This window comes from Acartia tonsa, chromosome 9 (assembly GCF_053477335.1).
Source record: "Acartia tonsa isolate MP-2025a chromosome 9, ASM5347733v1, whole genome shotgun sequence".
Lineage (NCBI taxonomy): Eukaryota > Metazoa > Arthropoda > Copepoda > Calanoida > Acartiidae > Acartia > Acartia tonsa.
In genome coordinates, this window is record NC_137268.1 from 18,410,238 (window position 1) to 18,429,470 (window position 19,233).

General features: G+C 32.3%; 1 protein-coding gene across 2 annotated transcripts; it reads right to left on the reverse strand.

The window, feature by feature from the left end:
• Positions 1–826: 826 nt before the first annotated feature.
• On the reverse strand, positions 827–17,898 carry LOC145328384 (uncharacterized). Of its 2 annotated transcripts, none has more exons than XM_080172019.1 (23): positions 16,365–17,898; positions 15,747–15,841; positions 14,983–15,052; positions 14,664–14,721; positions 14,159–14,282; positions 13,814–13,882; positions 13,336–13,419; positions 12,654–12,848; positions 12,118–12,227; positions 10,977–11,113; positions 10,324–10,458; positions 9,923–9,955; positions 9,062–9,110; positions 8,584–8,631; positions 7,926–7,957; positions 7,347–7,397; positions 6,786–6,847; positions 6,255–6,341; positions 5,293–5,394; positions 3,728–3,814; positions 3,291–3,354; positions 1,474–1,515; positions 827–1,142 (listed from the first exon to the last, which is right to left on the reverse strand). In XM_080172019.1, exons 1-23 carry the CDS (start codon positions 17,817–17,819, stop codon positions 1,068–1,070), a joined length of 3,264 nt encoding a protein of 1,087 aa, XP_080028145.1. In that variant the 5' UTR covers positions 17,820–17,898; the 3' UTR covers positions 827–1,067. The 2 variants fall into 2 exon arrangements, with proteins under 2 accessions (XP_080028145.1, XP_080028144.1); XM_080172018.1 differs by having other exon boundaries at positions 13,336–13,415; positions 13,810–13,882; positions 16,365–17,897.
• Positions 17,899–19,233: the final 1,335 nt, after the last annotated feature.

Consider the following 19,233-nt stretch of genomic DNA (forward strand, 5'->3'; position numbering starts at 1 on the left):
ATTTGTATTTTTTACAGGCACTGTAAAAAGCTTCCAAGTTCGATGTTAAATAATTATCATATCATAGGTCGCTACAGACACTGCATAAGATATGCATTGTTCATTAGATGTGATAAGTCTAAATAATGTTTGGCGTATTTTGAATAATGCATCATTTCTTTTTTTATTAAAGGTGATGTTGCTGAATATCTAATGGAAATAGTAATAAGGATAGCCTATCTTGTCACTGGAATTCATTGGATGATTAACAATGAAGATATGATTGCTTATATGAAAAGAAAACTTACAAATATTATTAGAAATTAAATTAATTAAATAAATGCTATTTCAAAAAATTTTCTTTTTCTATTAATCGGGGAACTAAAAGGATAAGACAATGGCTGGTAAATTGATGTACATACTACATACCCAATGATAATACACAAAATTACCCATTCTGTATATCACAATTTGTGGTTGAAACGTTTGGATAATTAACTTAATGAACCAACCAATCAATATTCTATAAAAGTGCACAAAGTTTTTGAGCCAACAAACAAGAAAACTTCATTATTTTGACTTTGGGGACTAGTGAAATAAACAGCCTAATGGCTGTTTGATCTAATCTTGTATGATATTAATTTGTAGGTTATACATTGAGTTTGCCATAATAAAGTAATATGATGTTTGTTTTTGTGTGGTTGTAACAAAGGATCTCGCTAAACCGTTATGGCTAAAAATTGGGTTATCGAATTAAACTCCCCCCTCCTCAAGTGCACCTAGAGGCCTCTAGGGGGCGTAGTAGCTAGCTCCTAATTAAAGAGTAGATGCACTACCAAAAAATAACTAAATTTACATCAATTTATTAAAATTTATAACGTTCACATAAAATCTAAACTATTAAAAAATCACAAGAATTAAAAAATTACAATTCCACGAATTAAAATACAGTAAATTTCCACACTTGAAAAAGAGGTTTTGAAAATGAAAATTTTTAAGAATTTGTTTAAAAATACTTTTTAAGATTCATGTATTTAACATAAAAATGAGGCAATGTCGCAAAAGTTCCTAACATTTCATTTTGTTATTTATTTATTAGCATTTAAATCATATTTATAGCATTCCTTGATAATGTCAACTTGTCGTCGTGCAAAACTTGCTTCCTGAAAAAGAAATAATTTTAATTATTAACTTTGCATAGGTATTTTTTAATGCTTCCAGTATATTATTACAAGCTGATAAGCTCCTAGAGGCCTCTCGGGGCAATTGAGGTAAGGGGAGTAGGTTAGTGAACCCTCAACTTTCAATTTTATTTTACTTTTAAAGTAAAAAAAAACTTTGGGAGGTTTTTTTTATAGGAGATTTCTCTAGAGAGGATGAAGCCCCCCCCCCCCTCCCAAATAGTTATAAACCTTCCCTGGACCCATAAGCCTTGGATGAAACTATGATATGATTAATTATCCATGAGTAAGTGAAAAAATTGTTTAAACTTACTTGATCGAACCAGATAATAAGTTTTACTGTATTCTTGTTCACCTAATAACAATTAAATCATTATTTTTTTTAAAGAAAATGAAATAGCGGGTTTCGTCGTATTTTCAAGGTAACTTTTGATAGGTTATTCTAGGTTAGATAAATGTTAATGATTGTCCCGCAGGGGCTAGAATAGGTGAAAAGATACTGTGAAATAACGACGTAACCTACTAACTAATTTTCATTCTATGATCAAATCTTTTAAACAAAATAGATTTCCCTTTCAGTAGTTTTCCTATTAATTTTACCATTTTAAAAAAATTTATCTTTGAAATGTGAATTGAAGTTAAAATTCAGCGCACGAATAACGAGTTTGCCTCACAAATAAGAATTTATAATTATTTTTGCGTGGACTCGAACCTTTAACTCTCATAAAAGTTTTGCTGTAATTGTTTTCAATTGATTTAAAAAAAATATTCCATTATTTTGCTAAAAATATTCAAAAATAATTAAATGTTTTACGTTAGCAACTCATCATCATTAAGATATATAAGTTTTCCGGAATTTTAAAGTTAGGGGGAGATTTGAAATCTGCATCAAATTTAGAGGATTTTTTATAAAATTCGTTTTTTCTATAATTCTTTATCTAAAAGCGGAAATGCAATTTAAGTTAATTAATTCTGGCATCTGTGATTGGTGGATTTAAAAAATCTGCGCTCTGATTGGATGGCGTACATCATTCAACCAATTAGAGCGCAGGTAGTTTAAAATCTTCCTATCCTTTTGGTCAAATTTAATTAACTTAAAATGGATTTCCGCTTTTAGATAAAAAATTATACAAAAAACGAATTTTATAAAAAATCCTTAAAATTTGATGCAGATTTCAAATCTCCCCCTAACATTAAAATTCCGGAAAACTTATATATATCTTAATCATCATACTTTTAAGAAAATTTTATAAAAATTATAATAATATTATTTTTAAAACCAATTAAACAGTTTGAAGGAAAAAATGATGATTCAATAATTCTTTTAGCTGCGTTTAAAAGAAATGTGATTATCTCTGCTGCTATTGAAGATAGACGGCTGATTATTCTTGTAAAAATTCATATTCCAATAAGCATCCAGTTTTATAATTTACTTAATCCGTCTGTCTGTCGGTAAAGCTCTGATATTCTTTTTCGATTTCTAAGGAAAAATTTTATATACTTAGTTACTATATAGATAGACGGCTGATGTTTTGTTAAGTGTCCATTGAAAAACTCACACCTTCTCTTTAAACTACTTGGTCTGTCTGTCTGTTTGTAAACCTGTAGGGGAAATCAAATTTCTGAGGGAATAATTTGTCTTTCTTTTCTACTATTTATTATAAAAAAATATGATTATTACACATCTACTCTAAAAATCTTTTTGTTCAAAAGTCTAATGGTACTGATCTGAAATGCATAAAAGTAATATTTGACTTTTACAGCTTTTATTAAAGATGAACTCCTGTGAATTTAGTGTGAAGAATCGTATGATTATAGAGCATCTGTATTATAACAAATCTCCGAATAGTTCAGGAAGGAGTGAATTTAAAAAAATAGCTGGAGTATCCCATATGACGTCATATTAGAATAAAGGGCTATTATAATATGACGTCATTCATGATAATTCGGCCATTAAAAAATGATTTACTTTTTTTGGACATTATAAAGAGTTTCAATGCTGAGTTTTTGCTTTATTTGCTTTACCGGTCTTAGTTTTACATGCAGGTGCTTTGCTACTATTGGATGTAGTAAATGTCTTCCTTGTTTTGTCTAGTAAATCAGCTTTTGCCTCTTTGGTTAAATTGTTACCTGTTTCCCAGATTTGGCATCAAATACAAATATTTCGTTGCTGCCGGCATACATACTACTCGCACTAATAATATAGATAAATGCAGGTAAGCTTTGCTTCTAAACAATTATTATTAGGTCCAATAAAATAAACTTCGTAGTTTTTTTTTATTTACAAAGGCTTAAAAAATACTAAATCAAGTGGTGTTTAATTGGCCCTGAGGGGCCGAAAGCCAGAGCCAATAAAACAGTGATCAATTCAAATATTTTTTATGTTGTTTGTTGAAATTTTTTTAATATGATAGTATACGTGATTTTTTGTCAATGTGAATTTTTAGCAATGTTTTTGATGTGAATAACATTTTCAACTATTTATCAATGTTAACAACTGTTTCTAATGAACTTACATGATTAAATAAAACATCTTTGCAAACAATATGGATTAAATTGTAATTTACCTAGCTTCGCATTTCTGCTTTTGAATATACTTGATATAATTTCTATGTGAACCCTCAGATCTATATCTCATCTCTCTACATACTTCCCTACAAAATATATTAATATTTAAAAATAATGTTTGGTGCTATCACACAAAATACTGAGAATTTATAACTAATCCCCCTTACCCTTACCATAACTAATTGAAAAAAGGGAAATAATTTTTACTTTTCTATTACTTAAGGTCAGGTTAGGTTAGGTTATGTTGGGTACTTGGTAGGGCCCCTCATAAGGGTTACACGTCAGGAAAAAAAAATTGAAGAAATACTGGGGTGGGGTTGTTAGTTCTCAACCGGCACTATGTGTCAAACATCTAAATGCATCATTTCAGCATGTTGTTGTAAAAAGGATTGCTGTAACTTTTTTTTATAATTTGGTAATGGATATCTAACCATTAGATGATTTATCTGTCCCTAAGGTCTCTAGAGGCCCTTCTGGTGTGGTGATAGAGAGAAGTCATTTTTAAGAATATCTCGTTCCTAGCCTGACAAAATCTCAAAAAACCTCTACAAATTGGACAATTCTTAATAAACCCTAATGTTTTTTTAGTCATTTCTAAAGCTAGGAACGAGATTTTTAAAATTACAAATGTTCCTAATTCTACTCCTCAAGGCCTTTTCAGGGAGCACCATAAAGCCATAGTTCTGATTCAATAAATTTTTAACTCCCAATCACAAATAGCTATACAATTGTACGTGTGTTTAGACTTTAAATCATCCAAATGTGTATTATACTTATATAAATCAAGTGCAATTTCCGCTTAGATCTTAGATAAAAATGTCCAAAATCGACCCATCCTAAGATACATACACAGATATCCTGCTATTTTTATATAACTAGCGGCTTCGCCCCCAGCCTCTAGGAGCTTTGCCCCAAGAGGTTTAATCAAACCAATTTTTCGTATTTTAGATTTAAAAGAAAAATATTTTTTTTTTTTTGGGGGGGGATTGTCGACTATTTTAATTTTAATTTTATTAAGAAAAAATTTGTTTTGAGGGGGGGGGGTTGGGGGTGTTCCACCCTCCCAAGAAAATAGTTATAAACCTTCCCGGAACCTATGAGAAGCTACCCTGTAAAGCAGATCCTTTGCTACAAACAAACAGACAGACAAACAAACAGACAGACAGACATACAGACAGACAAACAGACAGACAAACAGACAGACAAACAGACAGACAAACAGACAGACAAACAAACAGACAGACAGACAGACAGACAAACAAACAGACAGACAAACAGACAGACATACAGACAGACAAACAGACAGACAAACAGACAGACAAACAGACAGACAAACAGACAGACAAACAGACAGACAAACAGACAGACAAACAGACAGACAAACAGACAGACAAACAGACAGACAAACAAACAGACAGACAGACAGACAAACAAACAGACAGACAAACAGACAGACATACAGACAGACAAACAGACAGACAAACAGACAGACAAACAAACAGACAGACAAACAAACAGACAGACAGACATCGTTCTACTTTGAATTATATATTTATGAACTCACTCATAGATATCTGGAGAATCTTGATTTAGTCTGATGGTAAGATCCAACATAGATACTTCAGGTACTGGAGCATAGATGCTTATGCCTGACAGTTTGCCCTTCCTAAAAACAACAGATCTATAATACAGATGTATATATAGATAACTACCTGCCCCCTTTTTCCAAGTCCCTTTTCGTCTGCTAGCAAATTGTTTTCTGCTACTTGGCTGTGTTTATATTTCCGAAGCTATTGATTTATTTTCAAAAACCCCATTGAGAGTCCGCAAAAGGTCCTTGTACAGTCATTTAATCCCTTCCCCTGTTAGTGTTTTACTCTAAACAAGGATCATCAATAAAAGCGAAGTAAATACTAAAAGGTCCTGCTTATTATCAATATTCAAAAGTCTATAACAAAATCGTCTTAATGCAAGATGCCTAATTTGGATGTACCTACTTTTTTAGGCTTGATTATAGTTAAACTTTGCTTATAACATTGTTTGAAATCGCTAGAACAATTTTAACAGACAGTCCATAACACAGAAAAGTTTAACTTTAATCTACATTTTGGAATTTATTATACTTTAGAAAGCAAAAGCAAAAAAACTCCAAAAGAAAGCCCTATAGGAAAAAAACTTTTAACTGGATAATAAAATAAACAATTTTTAATGGTTAATATTTTCCAAATAATACCTAATTTGTAACTAAATAGGAAGAATGTATTTAGATGAATAAACTAGTTATGGAGTAACTGCAGTAATCAAAGCAAGAGAAGCAGTTTATAGTGCCTGTACAAAAATTATGTCATACAATACAAATGACCAATCATAGGTTAATACACAGACGAAATTACCAATAGCGGGCCAGTATACATTTTAATTGTCCAGTGGTGGTAGGCTAGTAAGACGTATTTTTTTTATAGGCACCATTAAAAGCGTCAAACAAGATACAATTTTTTAGATGACTCTTTCCTCTAGTAAACTTACATTTCAGGCATGACTCTAAAAACGCCATCTTCTAAATCCGGCATGTCTACGGGTACTAATGTCTCTTTAAAGTCCCATTTCACAACTCTAAATATAAATTTTATGTAAAAGAATATAACTTTAAAATACAAACTATTAATAATGCAAATAAACATTGTACTAGAATGTCATGGCTGTTTGTTGGTATGCCTGTCTTTTTGAACTAAAAGATCTCGTTAACAGCTGACAGGTTTAGCTACACTTTACACTAAACCTCCTCCATATCGAAATGAATTGCCCTAAAACCAACTCACTATTTTTTTTAAGTTTATTTTAATATAACTAACGTTTAAATACAATTCCTCTCTGCCCCCCCCCCCTTTTTTAAATATAATATCCATTCTGTTAAACGCCTGCTTAAAGTCAAAGTTACATGAATTTTTAAAATTTGTTGCAAAATATATGTACATCTTAAACATAATTCTATTCCATTATAAAGGGTAAAAAATTCGATCAAATTTTTCGTGTCTAACAAAATTTATATTATTTCACCTTGTGTGTGTTTTAGGACCCAAACTTTGACATTTTATTTCCCCAGAGGAATTCATCACAGCCTAAAAAGAACAATTACAATTGATTAAATTACTTTGAGACTGTTGCTTACAATTTTTTAAAAAGCCTAAAACAACCCCAGGAACAATGCAAAGCATCCATAAAATGAAGAATTCACTTAGTTCAGCATTTATCAAAATATTACGCTACAGACAAACAAAAGTTTTCCTACTTTATATAATGACCTATAGAAGCCGAAGGTCTAAGTGAACCTTTGGGGAAAAGTCCTATCCACGCCATACTTTGTATAAAATCTACTATAACTAACTAAATTTGCAAGGCTTGGCAGCCCCGCGTCAGCCGTTACTAAGCCTCAAATTTGAACCCTTTAAGATGCTTTATTATTATAATTTTTGCCATATTTGGGTCAGGCTTTGATATTTGAAATTAAAGCACAAGGTTGACTACCCTGAGACTTACAGGCGGCTGCCGAGCCCTGGAAAATTGTTAGCTATTTTATAATTAAAAATCAAAAGAATGTAAATATGTGAAAAGTCTCACCTTAAGAAGCGTATAGGAACACATTTGAACTCCGAATTTTGCATCTAACAACTAAAAAAATATTGTATTATCCAAGGATGACATCATCCATAGGCAGCTTTCAAAGAAAAGTAATGGGAAAATCAAGAAAGTTTTAAAGTCTGTTTTATGATTGTATGTCTTTGGAGTGTCATATAAATGTAACCCCCTCCCCCTCCCTTAAAACTACCACCTCTCTTATTAAAGTAAAAGAATAAAGAGGGCATCATCTATTTATAACTTTCCCTCAATGCAGGACTTCTGTCCCGATTTTTTATTGGTTCTTTGAAATCAGCTTATAGCAAAGGAAAAACAAACATTACCAAAAGAACAAAAAGCAATGTGCCACAGACAAAAAGGGTCACTGCAAATTGGGGCAGGTAGTTGTTTGGATTATACATCTACACTTATAGATTTATTTCACTCCTTCCACATCCCGGGCCCCATCCCACCAAAAAACAACCAAGAACGTCCTTTTCTTAACCACACAAGAGCAAACCTTTAAACTCATATCAATAACTTGTAGAGCAGCTTCGCTTCAAAGATCTAAAAAATATTTACCTTTAAAACTACAAGAAGAGCAGACACATGACCTGTAAATTTGTTGAGTTTACACTTTTGGATTAATTGTTCATAGGAAATATGTCTAAAATGTGACTGAATTGCAAAAGAAAACTTAAAATAAGTAGTAACAAAGTTGCAATATTTGTACACTCATACTTTTACATGAAATTTTCTTAATTTTTTTTAGTTTTTTAGACCAAAAAGCTATAGATTAATAAACACAAACGACTATGCCCCAAGAGGCCTCTATGATGACCTAAGGTGGGTTGGTTGAAGTCAACCCTCCCAGATTTTTATGGAGGCGGGAATTTTTTCTTGAGACCATACTTATTTCAAGGGTGGCGGTACCTTTTCCCAAAATAGTTATAAACCTACAAGGACCTACAAGAAGTTACATAAAAAGGAGAACCTTAACGTTCATCGGTACCAGACACATAGGCATCATGTTACTTTATTATAAAGATTTCATTTTAAGGATGTAGTAAAAGATACTTGACAAAGTGGCAGAAAAAATTAGCCGTGTGACGTCATAAAAGGGAGAGATGAGAGGAGAAGTGGGAAAGAAAACCCTTTAAAAAGAGATGGATCTATTGACGTCACACGGCTAATTTTTTCAGCCACTTTGTCGAGTCTCGTATTAAAAGAGTGTAAAAACCTGGAGAATGTGTGAAAATTTTTCTGCTAAATCTGTCTGTGTCTACACCTAAACAGAAAAAAACATTATTAGGGAAAGGCGTTGCATCTCTATAATTGTGATAAAACATTCCAAACTTTCATTTAAACTGGCGTTTATAAATAAGCTATTAAATATATACTGTGTACAAAATACTTTTATAGTTAGTATTCTAGTATATTTACAAGGTAACCAAATTTTTTATGCTCGTTCCTTTTTTAATTGGATTTAAAAATAAAGGGTAATTATATAAAATATTGATTGGTTGGTACAAAATGGCAGTTTCTAAAATTTTCGACCAAAAATTTCAATCTTCAGGAAAGGTCAGTTTTTTTCTTATCTTTTGGGATATATATCAATTTATCTACCACTATCTTATCCCTTAAAATCCTGAAATTTAGGGTTGTTAAGGTCTGCCACAGTTATAGAGTGGCTGCGCTACTTAAAAGTTTTTTTTTACCTACAGTGGTACATCTAATATCTGGTGAAGGTCCAGCCACTATAACTCTCTGTTTGAAATACTTTTTTTTATAACTATGTCATAATAAAGACAACAAAAATGACTACTGCTTATTTTACTAGGCTTTGATAGGATAGAAACTTCCCTACAAGTAAACATTAAAGCATTACTGAAAAAAAAACATGAAATACAAATGTGATTCAATATGCCACAATTTGGAGATACATCAAATGAGCATTAAGTGTATAGTAACAAAATATAAATCAATCCTAGAACCGAAGAGTGGACCAATGGCTGCCCCCATCCCCTTCACACCACTTGTTTTTTTATCTACATGTCCCTCTAGCCCCATGGGAGGGGATCATCTTATTATTACCATAACCTGATCTTCATCATGCAAAAAACAACAAACATTTTTATATAGTTTACATTTAGTTGCATAATATTTAGCTTAAATGACTATTAAAAGTTTAATGTCATCTTTTAAAAGTATTTTATAAAGATTTCTTACAGTGATCCAAATACAACTCAGTTAAACTACAAAAGACCTAAGAGGGGCCATGTTCACCCAAATATATTTCTAAATGAATTATGAAGAAAAGGACTCCAGTGAATTTATCCAGGAAGAAAAAGGGCCAATGTTATGATAACATTTTCTTATTCGTTGGCCTAAAAACTATGGAAACTTTTTATTGGATTTTGATTGGTTTATTTAGTTGAGTGTCCAAACGTTTTAACTACTAATTGTAATCTACAGAAGGGTTAATTTTGTGAATCATCATACGGGATGAATAAACTGACAATGTCTATTCCCTCTAGGTCCTTGGAATTCATGAGAAAAATTTATATAAAAGAATTTTCCTGGACGCCAGCATAAGAATCTTCGTCTTCTCTCTAAAATAAATTAAAGTACAACACTGTAGTGGGAAGGGGTTAAATAACCGTATTTCCATATTCCAATGACCTTGTACCGACTCTCATTTGGGCCTTTGAAAATCAACCAATGGTGTCGGGAATATTAACTCAGCCCAGAAGCAGAAAATTGAAGTGCGAAATTTTTTATAATATGGTTTTCTTATTCATATTCACTTAGGAACTTTGGGAACTTTTACAGAATTTTGATTGGTTGGTTTAAAACTTGAATATCCAAACGTTTCAACCACTTTCTGCAATCTACAGAAGGTGTAATTTTGTGTATTATCATTGGGTATGTACATCAATTTATTGGCCATTATCTTAACATTTAGATCTCTGTGTTTTACCTTTTCAACGGTTCTCAAATGGTTTCTGCCGTCATTAAAAGTATTAAGGCTGTCATTAGTTTCTACGACGTAGTTGACACCATATAGTTCCCAGGGTATCTCACCAGCATTCAGATTTTGTAGCACTATTACTTCCTAGGAAATATATAAGAAAAATAAGACGTATATATGTATGTGTTTAAATCACCGAAATAATTAGACCAACAGGAAGATATCTTCTTTTGTAACTTGAATACTTTTTGGAAAAAATCTTATTATAATCTAAAATTACTTTTTGGTCAAATCCCCTAGACATGGTTGTTCAATTCTTAATTATGCTTCATATTACTTGTAATATTGACAAGAAGTTTCAGCCTTCTATCTTTCCTAATAGCCTAGAAAATGATGGTTCCCAGAAATATATCATAGGAAAAGTTGCAGTTAAACAACACCATTGGATATAATGATATATATAGAGTGGCAAATCCGTAAAATCATTGATAAAAGATTCATTAACACTTGAAAACAAACATAAAGCTCTTTATAATGTCTATTAAATGACATTATACAATGCAGAAGACCAAGATAAGCCAATAAACAGACTAAATTACCATGGTAGGCCAGTATGACGTCATATTTTATAGGCCCTATAAAAAGCTTCAAGAAAAATTTACCTTTCCATCTACATAGAACTGTCCTTGTGGTCCTTCAGTGACCCTCAGGTCAATCCTCTTGGGTTGCCAGGGAGATTTTATGGCCTCAAATTTTGCCAAGGCGGCCATCTGATGCACTGCCACGAATGGATCATTTACTAAAAATTTGTTAATAGTTATACATCGCATCGTATTATAGACAGTTTTCCGCGGATATTAAAATGAAAAATTAAAAGATTAAAACAAGTTTTTTTAGCCCCATGCGGCCGGAGGCTAAGACTAACAAAACTGGTATTGATTTATTCATTTTATTTTCCTATTCGTGAAAAATTGTCTGTAATACGATACTATACATGATTTTTCAGTATGACGGAGAACCAGTTTTAATCCAGGGATATTAATAGGTTTCGAAGACATATTGTATATATTTTTAGAAAATTTAATTTTTCCATTTTTCATTAGTGTGTGAAAATATCAGGGAGGGAGGAGACAGTGAAATGTTAATTATACTGTACCCAAAGTTTATTATTATGTATTATTTATTGGTCAAAAAACATTGGGTACTTTCATAAAATCTTTATTGGGTGACTCAGAACTAGTTGTGTCTAAACTAACACTCTATTTATCGATATTTGTCTTATTCAAAATTATAAATTCATCTCCCAAAGACTAATGAATCTTTCTAACTGTGCCAGTACCAACCTAACTATCTACTTATCTATATATACCCAGCCTATACCAACAACGAAATTAACTCGAGAAAAAATCACGCAACCTATACGTGATTTTAAGCTTTCATGGAGGGGGGGGGGGGGATAGTAGAATTGACGACCTTTACATCTGCCCCTCAAATATTATTTTAGATTTTTTTCAGTTGTTGTTTCAGAATAACGATGTCTGTCTGTTTGTTTATTTGTATCGATGGATCTCGCTAACTAGTAAACCGATCGGGTTCTCCTTAACAGGCTAGATTCTCATAGGACCCAGGAAGGCTTATAACTATTTTGGGGGTGTCTACCGCCACCCTCCCTAGAGAAATAGCCCCAAAAATTCTTCCCCCCAAAATTAAAAAAAAAAAAAAATAGAAAAAACGGGTTTCGGGATTCAACCCCCCCCCCTCCTCAAGTGCCCCAAAAGGCGTAGCCGCTAGTATCTTACATACCTGCCACGACCTGAAGCCCAGCCTCTACAGCTGCCCTAAGGACCAGTCTGCCCAATCTGTCCATACCGTTAATGCCAATGCGCGGCTTGTGAACAGGTACAGGCGAATATCTGCAATTATAATTTCTTATAGTCGAATCGAAAACGGTCATAGAGTCGTAGTTGGTTTTATGACTTATCACAGAATGTAAAACATAAATATCATATTTATAAAAGAAGAGAGAAAGAAGGAGAGAAAAAAGGTTATAAATTGATTTAATTTACATTGCCCTCAACCTCCTTAAAGATTCAAAGAATTCAAAAAGGATATTATTGAAAATAAAAGGGGTTAATACACACTATAATACTCTAATTGCCTTCTAAGGGTTTAGCGGTATACAACATTTCTGATGGAAGAAGGCAGTCAGTCAGTCTGTCAGTGACGGAATCGGATATTTTTGGAGATGCTACGCATATATAGACGTCTCTTTTTCAGTCGTTGCTTTAATTTTTATCTAAATATTTCAACTGATATGAGAAAAGTTTAAGTTGTTTAACCTTAGAGGTAATAATGGTTCTGGGTCTTCAAACTGTATAAGATCCGGTTCTGGGGTCGGCGTTTTTGGCGGAGGTGTCGGCTTTTTAGGCGGAGGTGGTGTTGATTCCTTGGGAGGGGGCGGAGTGGGCTCCTTGGGAGGGGGTGTAGGAGATTTCTTTTTTGGCTTCTTGAATTTTGCAGGTTTATCTGGCATACTACAAGTAAAATTTATCATTTTCACATAAAAAAAACAGGATTACTCTTTGTGTGTCTGTCTAATTTGATAGCCACTAAACTGATATGGTTCTAATTTACTATTAAGGTTAAAAAAAGGTAAACAATTATTACTTTTTAAGGGTTTTGGAAGCTTATTTTAGTGTCTATAAAAATGACGTCTTACTGGCCTACCATTGGTCGATCAAAGTGTATAATGGTCTGCCAATGGTAATTTAGTCTGTGTATTGGCCTATCATTGGTCAATTGTATGGCGCCTTAGGCACTATAAACAGCTTTCAAATTTTCATGAAAAGTGAGACGGCTAAGAAAACCATAATTTTAAAACTAATATTAAACAATATAAACTATTCAAACGAAAAACAATATTAGACATACTACTTCTTTTACAAAGGGACAACTTAACACTTTGTGAACTTATTTAAGAAACAAACCAAATGTTTATTAGTAAACAATAACTATATCTACCTTATAGCTTTCAAATTTGCTCTTCTTAATTCATGTTCTTCATCCAACTTATTTCTTTCTACGACTGTTTTTCTTTGAGTCTGAATTCAAATATTTCTTTTCAATAAATCACTACACAATAGAGGCATAGTTTTTTACTGTAATAATTTAGCTTAAATTCCCAATCTTAACTGGACCAATGTCATTTAGTTAAACAAGATGCGTAGATTTCATTTCTGACAACCGGAAAATCATAAGAAATCTTATCATTGAAAAATTTAAGTTTGAAATTGATTAATATTGAATATTGATTAATTAAAAGCACAAATCACCTGACCTTAGCAAATCAATTGATAAAATGGACATAAAACTTTAAAACAACTTGTATAAAATATAAGAATAAGAATCTCCTTAGGAGATGAAAATTAAACTTTTCCGCTCCTTCTCTCAAGTACCCAGCCTCATGTAATAGTAAATTTAATAAAGAATTATTTCCTGTGGTTTCAATTTGACATCTCCCATCCCACGAATTTTTATCTCTGTCTTCATATCGTCCACGGAATCAGACCTTAAAAAAACGGTAGAATGTTCCTGGTTACGATTATCTCCAAAAATGTATAAACTAAACGGTTGGACGAGAATGTCTTGTCTTACAATTGTAAATTACATTGTTAGGGCAGGTTAAACATAATAATAGCAGATACCTCCGCTTTTGCATTTAGGGGGGCGAATATGAAGTCAAATTTTATACAACATTAAATTAAATCTAATTTTAACAAGGAAATAATTATTAATCGGGGCGAAGCTAGCCTTCACTTCAGTTCTGTCCGCTACAATAGTCTACCTGATGGGTGCAAATATGGCATCCAGCTTCATCATTCCCCGCTTCTCTCTCATCTCCTCCATCTTCTTTCTCTGCATCACTGGGCTCTGGATCAATACCGGGGGTGTCGAATCATCCTCTTTCTCTGAAGTAATATTATTGATCATCTTATGAATAGTATTTTTATGTATCTTCAGATTTTGATAACTTCTGAAACAATTGAGTTTTCCATTTTAGCGGAACATAGGCTATATGTAGATGATTTTGGCTACTTTTCATTATTCATTTTTTATACAGAACTACTAGATGCTGGTGGCACAGCTACAAGTTTATGTAAAAGTAACAAGTTGTCTGTGTGTGTGTCTGAGCTAACCATTAAACGGTTTCGGTTCTTTTTTTTTTGATAAAGATAAATCCTTCAGATAGAAAAATTATCCCCCAAAAATTTATTTTATCAAAAGTAGAATCGTCAGTATAGTGTTGAACATTTATAGGATTCCAGTATTTTAAACAAAACTAATTGTACCTGGTATAATTTGTGAAGTCCTCCGAGGATAACCACTTTTCTGTTCTTTTGGCTTACTCTGAATTAAATTTAATTTCATAAGTTTTATTGCAATTTGTGTATAATACAACTAAAAATAGATTATTTGTCGACTACAGATATGATATCAATTATTTTAAGGTGTAATTCTTTAAGGCTTTTACAATATAGTAAAAACTAGAAATTATAGTATCACAAAATAAAGATTAAATGGAAAATTACATAAAAACATAGATGTAGGCCTATTTCAAGAACAATGTACGCATTGAAAAAAAAACTTTAATTGTTATATATCTTGTACCTCTTGTTTGCTGATGTCATCAAGCTTTGCTTTTGAACCAGACCTTTCAAGTGTTTCTGACTTCAGTAACCTGAACAAATAACATTATAATGTCATCAAGCTTTGCTTTTGAACCAGACCTTTCAAGTGTTTCTGACTTCTTTATTAACCAACTAACTGAAATAAAAAAATTTGATGCTGTGAGTATTGGTGCAAAAAATGGGGACATGATTCCAGTGACGTCATATTTTTCTTTCCCGAAAAAGGGAAGGGGGGAAGAAAGTCTCTTCAAAAGAGATGGGGAAAACCCCCTTTTCTCCCATCTCTTTTTTCTTCCCCCCTTCCCTTTTTTTTCTTTCCCCTTTCCCTTTTTCGGGAAGGAAAAATATGACGTAACTGGAGTCTTGTTCCTCAAAATTAATACAAATTCGGGACAGTTTTCTGTGTGTCAAAAAATGGGGACATGATTCCAGTGACGTCATATTTTTCTTTCCCGAAAAAGGGAAGGGGGGAAGAAAAAAAGAGATGGGAGAAAAGGGGGTTTTCCCCATCTCTTTTAAAGAGATTTTCTTCCCCCCTTCCCTTTTTCGGGAAAGAAAAATATGACGTCACTGGAATCATGTCCCCATTTTTTGCACCAATACTCACAGCATCAAATTTTTTTATTTCAGTTAGTTGGTTAATAAAGAAGGCATACAATTTAATATTAACTGACGGACAGTTGAATATACTTACTGACATTCTTTAGTTAAAGACTGGATTCACTATTCTAAAATTTTACTTACAGCATGTCACTTCTTGATTTAGATTTCTGAATGAATCCCACAGAAGTTTTTACTTGAGAAAACAGGTCGCCTTTGTTGAAATTGGCCTCTTCCGCCTAAATTTGTAAAGCTTTTTTTTATGACGTCATACTGAGGTGAATCATTAAAACAAATTTGCCTCACTAAAATCAGTTTGCCTCACTGGAATCAGTGAGGCTCGCTAAAAATTTGAGGGGATAATTTTGCCTCACTAAAATTTTAGTGAGGCAAAATTTTTTTTTTTAAGAATTCACCTCTGGCCTACCATTGGTTAGTTGAAATGTATACTGGCCTGCCATTGGTAATTTAGTCTGTGTATTGGCCAACATTTTTTATAGGCGCTAAAAAGAGCTTCAAATTTGTAGAAAATATTGTCAATTTTCTCTTTCTCTTAAACTTTTGTTTACAAATAATAGACGTTAAACTTTTATAAATGTAAAAGGCTAACAAGAAAAGTTATAAATATTATAAATATGATTTAATCTATTCTGTTTATTACTTCTCATATAACTATAGATAGTAAATCATGACTGACTTACTGACTTTGTTTAAAGACTTGTAGAGTAGCCCCACAACAAGATAGAATTGTTTAGTATCTACCTTGAAAATAGTGACCTCATCCTCATTTTCACCAGCTACTGTCACCTCTGGCATTGACATATCTCTTGAGAGTACAAACGAACCTCTTACTCGGGTCATTGATGATGATTTCTCAACTGATGGACTTAGTGGTGGCTTGCTTGCAACGGATGGATTTTCTATAGGTGATTTTAATGATGCATTGTTGGCTGATAATGATTTTTCTGTGGGAGAATTTATTGATAATTTATTTGCTGCAACAGATTGTTCAGCTGGTCGCATTTGTGCAGCTAATTTTGATTGAGGAGGTACTAGTGTTGAGGAATTTGCTTTGGTTGATGAAGCATTTGATACAGTCTTAGGTAAAGGAGGCTTCTCATTAACTGAAGGATGAGCTGATTTTGCAGATAAACTTGGTGGAGGTGTTGAGTCTTTTACTAGTGATTTTGTAGGTGCTAAACTCAGTGTGTTTAATGTTGATGATTGTTGTGATGTAGTATTTGGATTCAATGGAGACTTTTTTACTGTAGGTTTGTTTTTATCAGGTGAATCTGCAGATGTGTTGGTTGTCATTGAAGGTGGAGGTTCAACTTTTACCTGACTAATCTTAACATCCTTTGGAACATCATTTAGAATATTTGTTTTGGTGGCTGATTTATCCATTGTCACTTTTTCTTTACTCTCATTATCAATTTTCTTCTCATCTTTTAAGGTTATTGTGTTTTTAAAATCATCTTTGGCCTCTTCTTTTATTTCCTTTTCATTACTTTTGTTGTTATCAGGCTTTGGTTCTTTCTCAGTTTCTGCTTTCTTTGTCAATGATTTAAAAGCATTCATAAAACCTTTCTTAAAAGTATCAGGTTTTGTTCCTGATTCTGAAGGAGTTTCAAATTCTTTAGGAAGTTCTTTCTCTACTTCAACAATATTTTCTTTTTCAGATTTATTTTCCTGTACTTTGTCTGCCTTTGGAATATTTTTAATTGCAGCTGCCGGATTGTTTATAGTTTGAGGTTTGTGTTGTTCCATTAAAGGTTTTGATTCTAGAATCTCTGTGTCTGGTTCAGAACTTTTAGCCTTGACAGTTTTTTCTTCTTTGACATCATTTATGTCATTAATAGTTGTTTTAACACTTTTGCTATCAGATTTGTCTTTAGTTGGTTCTTTCTTAGTCATATATTCTTCTGCATAAATCTTTTCATAAACATCTTCATAAATATGCTCAGTGGGATGGTCATCTTTATCAATAGATTTAAATAACAAATCAAAATCTTTACTATTTCTATTGCTGAATGTAATTTCATCAATATCGGAATCTATTGACATTCTTTCATCAAATGAGTCAGATTTTCTCTTTTTGGACAATTTAGGTGTAAACATCTTCTTGCCATATCCCATTAGTTTCTTGATAACATTCTTTTCCCCATGCTTGGCAGCAGCACTGCTTTCATCATGACTACTGTCACTTGTTATGCTCATTGCATCATGTGATAATTGGTCTAAATCTGTCTCAACTGGCTTAGATAGCTTGCTTCTATTTACATTTCAAACAATTATTTCATTAAAATTTTCTTTTTAAATTCTGTATATTATATACAATTAGTATTTTCTTCAGAAATAATTACTTTTGTTTATGTGTAAAAATGCTCAATTTTTAAATTCCTTTCTTAAATGTCATTCATAAAACTACATTCCTGCTTACAAATTGACCTTGAATTAAAAAAAACTTTTAACAAAGCTCCCAGGAAAGCAAATTTATGATTACATTTTATTGTTAATTTAGTTTTTTTGTGAAAGCTTGCTGCTTTGTACTGAAAATTTTAAAAGATTTATAAAAAAATGTGCAGTTTGCAATGTTACTCATTTCTAGGAAATGTCAAAGAAAATTTTGGGAACTCTGTTTAGTAACATTGAAATGTATTTCCTTGTGCTTTCTTTGACCTCTGCTCCTGAGACTGGGTCACTCATGCTGTTTGTTTTTATCCTGTCAATTAAGGATGCTGCATATTTTTGTTTTTCAATTAAAATTAAAATATATTATATTTTAAATAGTGTGAAGTAATTAACAGGGATCTTGATATATAAGACCTTAAACAATAAATTGATTTACAATTTAGGGAATTTAAAGGGGATTAAAAAGAAATGTTGTCGTGCTTCGAGCATCATTTTAACTCTCCCACAAAGTTGAATTAACCCACCTTCCCCCCATCTCAATAAAAAAAAAGCATGTAGGTCCCCCAGTACTAGTAAGTATAGTTCAAAGTCCCCTCCAATCCTGAGATTTAATAATTAAAAAGCCAAGAAAAAGTAAAAAGAAAAGTTCAATGAAGTCTTTCAGAAATGACTTCAGCATCCCTTTTAGGCCTTTCGATTGTACTGTTTCTTTTCTCTGTGTGTGCATTATTTTCAGTGTTAAAGGTTGAATTGTCAGCATTATTTCCATCATCACTGACAATGCTGTTTCTTTTCTCCTCATGTTTATCTTGTTTGTCACTTCTAAAGAGTTTGTCAATAAGAGCACTACTTCTACTTTTCTTTACTTGTGATACATTTGGTTTAGTTTCACTTAGGATAATTGTTTCATCAATGTCTTTACTCTTTCTGTTTTCAATATCTTGTGTTTTTTGAATATTATCAACAACTATAGGGAAAGGATCTTTTATTTTATTTTTGTCCTCAATAATTAAACTTTTTCCTTTATCAACATTTTTAATTTTGTCATTTGTTTCAACTGTAATTACTTTATTTATGTCTATATTAATGTCATCCATGATCAAACTATTTCTATTGATTGCTTGTTTGATATCACTAACTGTACTATTTCTCTTTATTGACGTATGAGGGGACGTACAGACAGACTGCGAATACGAGTATAGAGTAGCTCCGATACAAT

Excerpts from the sequence above, each read along its gene's own strand:
- LOC145328384 (XM_080172019.1), bottom strand. The coding sequence starts at position 17,819 with ATGAGCATAACAAGTGACAGTAGTCATGATGAAAGCAGTGCTGCTGCC. Across the intron at positions 14,283-14,663 it reads GACTTCACAAATTATACCAG|AGAAAGAGGATGATTCGACA; the intron begins GTACAATTAGTT and ends ATATTACTTCAG. Across the intron at positions 13,420-13,813 it reads GGAGATGTCAAATTGAAACC|TCAGACTCAAAGAAAAACAG; the intron begins ACAGGAAATAAT and ends AAATATTTGAAT.